Source organism: Pleurodeles waltl, chromosome 12, assembly GCF_031143425.1.
Source record: "Pleurodeles waltl isolate 20211129_DDA chromosome 12, aPleWal1.hap1.20221129, whole genome shotgun sequence".
Lineage (NCBI taxonomy): Eukaryota > Metazoa > Chordata > Amphibia > Caudata > Salamandridae > Pleurodeles > Pleurodeles waltl.
Window position 1 is genome coordinate 217,089,014 of NC_090451.1, and position 12,380 is coordinate 217,101,393.

Genomic DNA, 12,380 nt, shown 5'->3' on the forward strand with positions numbered 1-12,380 from the left:
GAGGACCAGGGTGGTCTTCTTGCCAAAAGTCATGACTCCCTTTTATGTTGGAGAATCCATCATCCTCCCAGCGTTCTTTCCCTGCGTCTCACCCTGACCCTCCCCTCACCCAAAAAAAGAGACTCCATCTGCTGTACCCTAAAAGAGCGATGAGGTTTTGCATTGATTATACAAAAAGACCATGGGGTGGACAATCAGCTTTTCATGGAGTTAGCTGGGAAAGGCAGTGCAGGAAACAGGTATGGACCTTTGTATTAAGATGTACTGGTATTGACGAAAAAGCAGTCTTTGTAAAGACAGGGCCATAATGTTTTCAAATGATTGTACCAGAGACCACTGAGTGAAAAATCTGTTTTTTATGGGATTCTCTGGGGCAAAGAAAGGTAAGGCAGTGCAGAAAATTACTCTGTCAAGGTGGATAATCCTTTGCATTAAGATCTGCAATACATAGCCAAAAAGCAACCTTTGGCAATACTGAGGGCCCATATACAAGAGCCAAGGTTACACCACTCTTTTGGCACAAGGAGTGCCTTTCCTTGACATTCATCAGGTTATGGCGTGGGCGCCAGTGCACACGTTCGCCAAGCATTATTGCCTGGGATAGGCATGTACAACAAAGTAGTTTTGCTCATGTGGTACTGCAGGACGTTTTGGTCTGGACTTGCTCCACTCACTGCCCATCCTCTTCCTTCTTCTGTGGAGTGGTCTCTAGCCATCTCAAAAGGTCCAAAATTAGAGATTTGTAACTGCACTTTTTCTGAGTCCCACCTCTGAGGGCACTGGAGCAGTCAAGCAAGGAACTAGCGTTGAGACGCAGATTTGCACTTAGATTAGGCACTGCTGTGTCACAAGATGATCTAGGAGGAGGAGGGCAATCTGTTCTTTGCCAAGGTTCACTTGGGTGAGCCTGCTCTCTCCCATTCTCTTTCAGCAGGCAAGTCTCAGAACACAAATTGTTCTCATGTAAGACCTTCCCACTAGAAGTGATACTGCGAACTGCACAGTAAGGAGAAGTCCTTTTTCTCCTTCAGTAGGAGCTTTCTTTTGCAGGAGGGGTTGGGAGCTGGTGACTAATTCCTCGTTGGATACGGTCCTCAGAGCCACTGGCAAGTTTGGAAAATTGTTGCAAGAATTTGAGACACCATCTGCTGATGTCTCACTTCACTTTTCTGCTGTAGGATGCAGTTTCCTGCTTCTAGGTTGACTGAGATTCAGGAGAAACTTGGGTTTCTCCTGAATCTCCTGCCTCCGCACTTATTGACCCTTTTCAGTGCCCTGGGGCACAGATTCTTCTGCCCTCAACCTAGTCTTGAAGGTTCCTCTATCTACACCCTTCAAATGAGCTGTTTTTGTCTTTGGTTAGGAAAAAGATCCAAGCCTCTTCCTGAGAACCTTCCAAGACCAAAACCGATTGCTCACTTGCAAGCTCTTTTGGCTGATACTCTGACGCCTTGGTCACAATTAAGGCTGAACCCCTACTTAGTAAGGATGATAAAAAGATGAGGAAGACAATTTGTGTCCTCCCCAGTATACAGATGCTGGACTTAATACCTCCAAAACAAAAGTAGTCCTAACACATCCTTTGAGAATGGTGTAACATTCCCTGCCGGTCCCCCACAAAGGAAGTTATGTTTTTCCTTCCTCTTGTTAGAAAGGTGGAAGACATTCTTGAACTTCACCACCAATATTTGAGGTCACATCTAACATTACTGAGATCATCCTACCATCTGTGGTGGTTGCCAGCTCTTCGTCCCATGAAACCAAGTTTTCTGAGATCCCCCCGTTTGCTTCCGATAATAGTCCATTAGTGAGGTGTCATTGGCCCACCTCAAAAGGCACGAAATGTTTGCTGGCCATATCTTGCCTTTCAATTAGTCCTTAATTGTCCAAGATTCCTCTACTAAGCTTCGTCCCAAGTCCTTATTGACTACCCCACCCAATGAGGAATCCAGACTCACTGGGCAATATACGTTTTGCCTCTTTGCCTTGTGAACACTACCTGTCATCTTGCTTGTTACATCCATGCCTCCATGCCTTGTGTGAAATGGTCTTTCTAACTAATTCTAGCCTAACAGGCCACAGGAAGAGGCTGTTTGCTTAGTTAATCGACTGCATCCTTACAGTTGATCTTGACTTGACAAACATACATGAGTACATTTCACATGGTTTTCCAGAGACATACAGGTTATACTCATGGACATACTGTTGATGAGCAGCGCCTTGCCGAAAAGGCCAAATGCTCCCTGTAATAATTTGAGCAAAGCAGAGACATGGCTTGGTCACTGGGTTTGGCCACAGCCACCAGACAACTGTCAGAAGTACTATGCATTTCGCAGTTAATTGTGAGCTCCTCATACCAAACAAACACCTTTTCAGCTGTTGAATTTCCTGCTATAGTTTTGTTTTTTGGAGTTCAGAGGAGGTGTTTGCCAGAAGGCGACCACAACACCTGTGGTCTTCCTCCTCCCAGCAACATGATTATCCAGTAGGCATTTGGTTGATGCACTTTCCGCATCATTAGAGGACCACAGTTACAGACCAGTGGGTACTGCAAGTTATCCAACGGTAGTAGTATGCTGTCCCCTACCTTGCCAAATGCTTGCCTCTAGTCTCACTGTTCTGTAGTACATTCTCTCGCTGCTAAAGGTGCAGTCTCTTGCTCTGCATATGGTGCAGTTTCTATCTGTTTCTTGCTGTGTGCATTGGCTGACACGCTTGCTGTTCAAGTCCACTCTTTTCAATGGCATGGTCTCTCAGTGCTGTGTTTTGATGTGTGCATACCGTGCATTCTCAACAATGCACTGTGTTGTTTGTGCAAACTGGCTCAGTCAGTCACTTCTCAAATGCGCTCTATCAATGGTATATTGAAACCAGTAAAGCCCACTTCTCCTAAGGCCAAAATACACTGGTCTTATGTCATGGAAATCTAGGCCTTGCTGCTCTGATCTGGTATGCTGGCATCCTCTGGCAGTAATTCTTACAAGGAATAGGGAATGCCTTTGTCATTGTTTGTCCTTGTTGGTGAGCAGTATATGAGGAAGGATGTCTCCTCTGTGTCCCAACCCCACCCAAAATGGTTGCTTACTGAGCTCACAAATAAAAAAACATGTAAGATCAATTAGTCTTTACATGTGAATCGAACATTGTAATTTGCTATTATGATTTTCTTAATTTCTTTTCCCTGTTGCACTTAGTGGCCTCTTTGTACACTGTTGAAATCTGATCTAACTTTCCTTGACAGTTGAAGAATTGATACAATTTTCTTTTCACCAGGGAGCAGTTCTCACAGGTCCACCTGGGACAGGAAAGACATTGCTAGCCAAAGCTACAGCAGGAGAAGCCAATGTTCCATTTATCACTGTGAACGGTTCTGAATTCTTGGAAATGTTTGTTGGTGTTGGGCCTGCTAGGGTAAGCATAAAGTGAATTTCATGATGTTTTACTCACAAACTGAACTGGTGCAGCAAATCAGATTAACATGTTTTAGGAATGGCCCATCTTCTACAATATTGTCCATCACCAATGGTCGTTGAGGTTGTTAAAATATATTTTCATAAGTACTTTTGGTTTAAACATGGTTTTTGAGTTTTACAACATCTTTTAATTTCCTTTAGAAAATACAGTAAACCTTGCTTACTCTGCGTAGTCCTACCAAGACCTGACTTTGCTTGCAACATAATAGCTGAAAACATTTAATTTTGTAATCCAGAGGGAGGGTGTAAATGGGGACGGGAAGGTTGGTATTTTTTCCAGATTGCGAGGAAATTCCAGCGATTCATTAGTGTTTTCATGGCAGGGGGCATAACACTGGCCAGCATTCAGTGGTGTTCAGGCAAGCCATAACAGCAAGCATTAAGGGATCAGAGTGTAGCTAGGGCAAAAGAGTTTATTAAGGGGCAGCTCTTGGTTTTTCACAGTGGACTTCTTGTGGGGGAAATAGAGGCCTCAAGCTCTTATTTGAACTCTTGCAGTATATGGGGAAGGTTATAATTTAAGATACATATATTAGAGACTCTGGTCTAAGGGTGCTTTTCTATATAGTAAAGAGTGATATGCTATAAATGTAGTAAGGATGCTGTGCTTTGAGGTTGGAAGAGTTCCCAAGTCATCTTGTCTGTCCCTTGATTACATGCGTTCGCACATCCCCTCATGATCATGCACCATGATCATGGGTTGTCGTGATCATGCACAACCCAGAGGCTCACATGCAAATTAATAATAATATCTGGCACTCACCAACAGCTAAGCCAATGCACTTCAAGCATGACCTGCAGCCTTGGAAGCATTACAAGATGCCTATTCAAGTTATATGAGTTTATAGATATTGTTTTCAGGTGGGTTAGCCTAGTTAAAGTGGACAGTAAGTCTAAATTCTTGAGTGCATCAACTTGTTAAATTAAAAAGTCAGTGATTGCAATACATGGTCCCAGATGGTACCAAACTTGCTACTGCAAAAGTTCAACATTCAAAAGCCGCTCTACCAGTGCATCTCAGTCCTGACCTGCAGCATCTCTGCTCTTCCAGGATCTGGGCCGTAAGCAAATCAGAAAATATTCCACAGTTCTGACCAGCTGTACCATGGCCCAGCTTATCAAAAACAAGTGCATTTATGAACAGATCTTCTAATGTATGTCAAGCCTAACTTGTAGCACCATCACCCTATTGTACCAAAATCACGATCCTTCAAAGTAGCTAACCTGCGATCCTAATCAGTCACACAATCACTCTGCTTTTTAGGGCTCGGCTCTAGATGGCGCGCATGTGGTGTCTCGAACCGAGACATACTGTAACTACTGTTGTGGGCTTCCCATTGGCTGGCTCCATCGTCGTTCCGTTTGTCGTTCTCCCCATTTGTTAAGGGCATGCATACGTCATGCCTCTTTCTGTGTTTAGCCTTCCTCAAGAGCACCGCCTAACTTAATGTTAACCATACGCAGTGTCCGTTTGCATCTTTTTTTTTTTTTTTTTTTAAGGACTACTTTTTTCTTTTAAATGGGTGACCACTCGTTAGGAGTGCTAGTGTTTTAATTAATCAGGTGCCACCGGTTGCAGCCACTGCTTCCTGCTCCTGTGCGGGCTGTGATGAGGGATTTGCCTTCTGCTTTCAGGTAAATGTGGGCAGCAAAGTTTGCTGTTGAATGCAAGGGCAAAGAGAACCAGACTGTGCTGGGGTTATTTCTATTTTGCGCTGTGGGCACAGGTGTTTGCCACCTCTCTGTCCCCATTTCAGAAGTAAAAGGGTAGAAAGTATATACATTCTGGTAACAAGCACTCTGCCTTTAAAAATAAATCGCCCGGATACGAACCCTGAGATCTCACAAGGTCGATTTTGTGCCAATTTTGTGTTTGCGAGTTCCCCATGCCGAACCTACAGAGAGCCTGCAACCCAAACTCTATACAAAAATAAAGGATTTGGGTCCTTTGTATATCACTTTTGTTTGTACATTGATATGTAGCACTCTCCACTGCCATACCAACACCAAATCAACTCACGTTTAAATCAGAGAGACTGGGAATTGTAATTAGAAAATATATTTTATATACAGCAAAGTGTCAGTGGTGATGTGGGAGGCGTCTACTAGTATACACTACTCAAACTATTTCATCAAAAATGCCCTTAGCTTGTAACTAATACAATCATTTGTTTGTAAAATTATTCTGCAGCCCCGCTTAGCTCACTTCTACCATTTTACAAATGTCATTTTGACCCTACGTGCATCAGGAAAAAAGTGTGCTCCTTTTATAGGGCACTCTTAATAGCGTCTGCTTCCTATATTGGAGACAAGGGAATGTCATAATGTGAGAGCCCTGGCACATCCACTCAGTGAAGAGGAAGGGTCTCCCCTAGCACTTTCAAAAATATACCACATCAGGATTCAAGAAAATGCCCCCAAATGGATTGCCTCATACCTCACTGGCAGAACCTAAAGAATCAGTCTCCCACTGTTCACCTCAGAGCTCAAGAAGGTCATCTGTGGAGTCCCCCAAAGATTGTCCCTCAGCTTGACCCACATACATGACCCCTCTGGCCATCACTGTCATATCACACGAACTCAACATCATCTCCTATGCTGATGACACACAGCTCATTCTCTCACTGTCCGATAATCCCTTCACCACAAAAGCTAATCTCCACAGATGCATGGTAAACATAGCGGACTGGACGAAGAACAACTGTCTCAAACTCAATACTGAAACAACTGAGGTCCTCCTCTTTGGGAACAACACCTTGCCTGGGGCTGACACATGGTGGACCGCAGAGCTCAGCACACCCTCTGCCCCAACAGACCACGCTCGAAACCTTGGCATCATCCTGGATAGCAGGCTATCCATGAAGAAACAAGTCGACGCAGTCTCACTTGTCTGCTTCCACACCCTTCTCATGCTTCGCAAGATCTTTAGTGGCTCCTAACCTACACCAGAAGGACCGTCTCGCAGGCCCTCCTCACAAGCAGCCTGGACTACAGAAACACGCTCTATATAGGGTATCACAGCATGCCTCCTGAAGAGACTCCAGACAATACAAAACTCTGCAGCAAGACTCGTACTCGACCTCCCCAGAAGGACTGACATCATACCCCATCTTAAACGATTACACTGACTCTTGATTCAGAAGAGATGCAAGTTTAAGATGTTGACCCACGCATACAAGGCCCTGCACAATGAAGGACTAGCATACATCAACACATGCCTGGCCTTTCACCAACCTACCAGACACCTCAGATCAGCGTCCCTCTCCTTTGAAAGACACCCTCTGGATCTGTCGAGCCAACAGCGGAGTACGCTACTTCTCGCACTGGGCAGCCAAGGCTTGGAACAACCTCCTCCTACACCTCAGGACTGCAGTCACTCCAGCAATTCTAAAAAGAACTAAAGACCTGGATGTTCGAGTGATCATTCCTCCACGCAGCAGCATAAATCTCCAGTGCCTCTAGGCTCTCACGGGTGATTTGCTGCACTATAAATGTTTGATTGAAAATGTGTGCGTACACACATACATATATATTTGTGTCCATGTATTCTGTGTGAGAATCAACAGTTGTAAGAATCAGGGTCTGGAAAGCATAGGCACAGGACATGCGCCTGTACCCACAGGCCTGGGCAGGAGGTTAAAGTTTGTCAGCAGGTTTTGTGCCATGCTGGGCCATGTTCCAGGGACGCTACTGTTGAAGATAGACGCATTGGTCGATGAACGCCTACCAGCTGTCCCATGACAAGCTTAAACTGTGCCATGGGGGCTTTAGAATCATACTAGTTGGAACTAGGTGTTCAGAAAGGGACAACTTAGGTTTGATGGTAAAGGTGGGTGCATGAATTAGATAGAAGTAGGAGCTGTCCACTGTCAGAATGCTTCTTACCACAAAGGAAGAAGGGGATGCAGAGGCGTGGGGCATTAGCTTGCTATCACTAGGTGGTAAAGAAGAATAACCTTTGTTTATGCTCCAGGAGTAGTAGCAGGATAACCCAACATGCCATATCATATTAAGTATTTCTCTCACTGTATCGCCTCCTGGGGTAATTAATATGTATCCCTTCCTATGCTACATGCCTGCCGCTATGAAGGATTTGCTTTCTTCTTTCAGGAAAGGGGGGCAGCAAAGTTTGCTGTTGAGGGAAAGGGCAGAGTGCCGGATCGTGCATGGCTTAGTTTCATGACTGGAAATACCCAAGTAAGCGCATCTTCCGTTTCAGACCCCTGACGTCGTGCTTGCCACCAACAATGTGAAACCTATGAGGATGTCTCAGACCGTGCCCGCTCAACTCCTATACAACATAGCTACAACCCAGAGCATGTGCACCCGTATCTACCCTAGATAACCAGCCCGTGCAGTCACCCTCATGTAATGTATATAACTCCGGTGCAAATACCAAATAATATAGCTTCCCAGCAAACATCAGGGAATGCATCCTCTTTCTGAGGACGGAAACCCATACAAACCTCAGGGAATGGAGATCCTGTTCAAAACCCCTGCAGTGCTGATCTTTTGCAAGCTCCAGCAACACAGACCGCAAGTAACCGGAATCCTGTGCAACTCCAGAGATAGTGAAATAAACCCCAGTGCCTCATGCACAATCTGTTCTGTGTGCATCTTGTGCAGCCCCAGGAAATGTGCTTTCCATTCCGACATCATGGACACAGCATCCTATGGAGGAGACCCTGGTGGCTGTGTCCGAGAAACCCCCTCCCCCCCTCAGGCATAAAACCTGAGCAAGGGTTCTCCACAAACCACACCTAGAGCCTTCCTAATAACCCCCATTGCTGTCCAGAGCTCGCATGCTCACTGTCTGTAAGTCTCCCCCGGCTCCGCAATGTACTTATCTGCCCCAGACCCCACACAACCTCTTCAGTCAGTCAGTCAGTCAGTCAAAATAACTTCATTCGGCGTGTTGCCATAAAAGTACACATGCATACATATAAATCATCATAAAATACAATGCTTATTGCATAATTAAAAAAGCGAAACTCCTCAATCTGCAGGTCTATGGAATCTAAACGTACCACTTAAACCTACTAAATATAAGATAATAAATACTTATAAAATCGTATACAACAATAAAACAGTATTTAGATTCCATTAATAAATAATCACATTACTAATTCTTATCGATTCCTAATGGTAATAGCAGATTTGATAAAACTTAAAATAGAGCTGCATATTTGTTTGGACAAGAGGCTTTGAATGCCAATCAATCCTTCTTTATGAGAAAGAGTGTGCAAATTACGCAAAATAGGTAATAAAAAGGTTTCCCTAGGAGCTGAATAGAGTGTACAAAATAAAAAAAAATGACAAGTACTTTGTTTGGAGAAATTGTCACAAGGGCATGGCGGTAATGTTTTTTCCCCACACGCATTTTGTTGGAAATGCCACTCTAAAATGTATCATATTGAATCTAAAAAGTACAAGTAAAGAATATAGGGAGGGGATTGGAAACCAAACAAAATAAGGTTCTATCAAATTTGATGATGGAATTTGTACATATGAATCAAAAGAACTCAATTTCTCTGCCACTTGGTATCTAAGATTCATAACATACTCTTTATATCAGGATTTAACAATTTCCTTCGCATTGGCGGGCAAGAGCTCTGGTTTAAAATACATAAACTCCAAGTTTCGAAAGCAGTTATGAACAAAATTTAACCATGGAATTTTATTATGGTTTGCTAATGAAATACAATCTTTTACACAATCATGTGTTAAAGTAGCTGCCGGATTTGACCATACTTTTATCCATAACAGAAGGGGGGCAATATCTATCAAATCTGTAATGTAGCCGATTCCCAACTCCTCATGGCATATAATATTCGCTACATTCTTGGGTACCATAAGTAGCCGGTGAAGAAATGTATTCTCTGCCCGTTGTAATATACTTGAACTAGTATATCCCCAGAGACCACCCCCATAAATCACCGGCGAGACACATTTGGATTTATAAAGTGTGATGATCTGATGAACCGGTCTATGCCCCAATCTACGGGCAAAGCGAAAGATTGCTTCAACATTTCTTTCCATTTGTTGAAGCTTAAAATTCAAATGGAATTTCCATGACAGAGAGGAACTTAGGTACAAACCTAAGTAGCAAAAGTCTTTTACCTTTGTTAAGGCCCCCCCCACCCCCCCAATTGTAAAACTTTTAGTGCGTGTGTTTTTAGGACCGCAAATCATAACATGTGACTTTTTAAAATTAACTTTCAGATCAAGGTCTTGTGTGTGCGTTAAAAAAAGGTCCAAGAGGGTCTGTAGGCCGTTGGAAGTATGGGCAGTTAAAACGGCGTCGTCAGCATACAATAAAATCGGCAATTGTCTAAAACCCATCCTTGGAAAATCCTTACCATTTTGAGCTAGGTAGTTGTACAAGCCGTTTATGTACAACAGAAATAAGAAAGGTGCCAAAGTGCAGCCCTGTCTAACGCCCGATTAGATGCAAGGGGATGGGATCTCTCGCCATGTTGTCCCAACTGAATTGTAATAGTAAGGTTAGAATATAAATGTTTGATCAGATCCAACAAATCTTGCTCAACCCCCATTGTGTCCATTATTTCCCACAATCTCACTCTATTCACCATATCAAATGCACTGGACGGGTCTGTAAAGGCTAGGTGGATAGATTCCCTTTTTGCAATAACATATTTGCTAAGAATAAGGTGTAAGTTTAGGGCCTGATCCACTGTGCCTAATCTAGGCCTAAACCCATATTGAATTGGCGATAGAATGTCAATGAGAGAAATGGGTCTATAGCAAAAGGGGTCAAGCCTATTGCCCTTTTTAAATATCGGGACAATTATTGCCATTAACCATGAGGGAGGGATAGAACTTTGAATAGCGCTGTTCAGAACATTTGTGATTAACGGAACCCACAAATCAGGTAAAGATTTGAATAAATCCGCTGGAACCCCATCGGGGCCAGGAGCTTTCCTTAATTTCATTTTATTTATTGCTGTAGTGATCTCATGTCTCAAGTAAAATTCCACTCTTAATTGGAATGGGAGTAGCCGGTAATGAGGCCACATACCTCCGCACCATGATTGATGTTATTTGCGGACTGAAATACGGATGAAAAAATTTCTGCTTAGACCCCCCTCTGGTATCAGACAGTCTTCCTCCCTATTAACCTGTCCTGAAAAATATGCATGATTAACCACCTTCCAAAATTGAGAGGGATCCCTCAATTCTGTGGCTGCCATGAGATCTTTCCATGCGTATTTCATTCTTCCTCTCCTCAAGGGCTGACTTATATCGGCCCCTAGCCTGTTTAACTAAATCACGACTGAATGGTGTAGATTTAATAGCTGTTTTTAAATCTCTATGGGCGGCCGTGCAGGCTGAATTAAACCAACGTTGAAGTTTTATGCCTTTAGGATGTTCGGCACACGTCAGTGTCTCAGAAATGGCACAGCTTAAATACTCAAAAGCAGTTATAAGATGGACGCAAGTAGATTGCAGAGACAAGCAGGTATTGATATGGACCTTATTTTGTGTTATAAGGTTCTCATGAAAGGTATTAGGGTTTACTCTCTTCCATTTCATACGGGGTCCAATATTTCTTTTAAAAACCTATTTTCCCTTGCATACTGTCCTAGGTGAAATTACCTTAGTTTTAAAAGCAAATTTTATACTCAAGGGATTGTGGTCACTAGCACAATGGGATTTAATTTTAAAATCCACAATTGAACGAGAAAGTGAAGAGCAAATAAGAATAAAATCAATAATGCTACCATTCATGCTCCCTGTATAGGTGGGTATTTCCCTTATCTGACTATTTGTCATGTCCCTTGCAAAAACAAGATCAAATTTATAGATAAGGGTATTCAGGGCATTGCCTAAATTAGAGTGGATAAAGTGAGTAAGTGATTCTCTGCCTTCTATAGAGGCGCCACATAAATAGGGTAATTCATGATTACACAATTGAACATTAAAATCTCCGACCCAAATCATGTCAAATTCCCTGTCCTGGAGTTTTCCAGCAGAGTCTAAAAAGTCTGTAAGCTCTTCGAGGCTTCCTGACAGGGCAATACTCGGAATATTATTGTAAAAATTGTAAAGTAAAATATCTTTCCGCCCAGTCATTGATAATAAGATCACCAAAAAAAAGCGGAAGACAAAATCAGACAAACCTCAATTTTTGGAAGTAGTAATGACACGAGTATCAGAAGCCCACCACTTGCTCTACCCGCTCTGGATGGAAGAGCTGGCTTGGACACAGAATAATAACAATCTAAATAAAAGGGTACCGTAAGCCAAGTTTCTTGAAGACAAATGATATCAAAAGTAGATATAAACTCCAACCATTCTGAGTTTTCAGCTTTGGATCTAAGCCCAGCAATATTCCAACTAATTAAGGATCAAAAATCGATACTTTCCTGGGGCATTGTCCCGGGCTCCTTAATTATGGCAGTATCTATAAAGTTCTGTGATAAGCTAACTGGCTCTTCAGACCCTATAAGTGATTCCAAAAGTATATGCCCTCCCACCAACTCATTTTCCTGTATGATATAATTTGAAAACCCCATCCCCTCCATTTGTCAATCGTTTACATCAAGGGTGGACAGATTTTGGTTGCCCTCAAGGTCAAGAATGGGGTTCAGTAAAGGTGCCTTTGTCAGGGCTGCATTTAATCCATGGGAATCCTTCGTAAAAAGAGGTGATTAAGTAGTCGGCCCATAGAAAAAACATAACGAGTGAATTTTAATCCCACCGTCCCCTTTCACACACAATGGCAGTGTCGCCAGCAAGTGATTAACAAAACGGGAATTTGCAAAGTTAATCACTATACAATCACCTTCATATACTTTATTAGACAGACCTACCCACTTCACCCTTCTTGCCATAATTATTCTGTTATTTAGATCATCTTGATATCTAAATTTTCGCCTCATCCAA

The 12,380-nt window shown here is 42.9% G+C and overlaps 1 protein-coding gene across 4 annotated transcripts in view; it reads left to right on the forward strand.

The window, feature by feature from the left end:
- LOC138267469 (mitochondrial inner membrane m-AAA protease component AFG3L1-like) overlaps positions 1-12,380 on the forward strand; it is a 431,197-nt gene that overhangs the window by 143,743 nt on the left and 275,074 nt on the right. For all 4 annotated transcript variants that reach the window (XM_069216427.1, XM_069216425.1, XM_069216426.1 and 1 more), the window contains one exon: positions 3,274-3,411. In XM_069216427.1, coding sequence (XP_069072528.1) covers positions 3,274-3,411 — 138 coding nt within the window. The remainder of the gene's footprint in view (positions 1-3,273; positions 3,412-12,380) is intronic.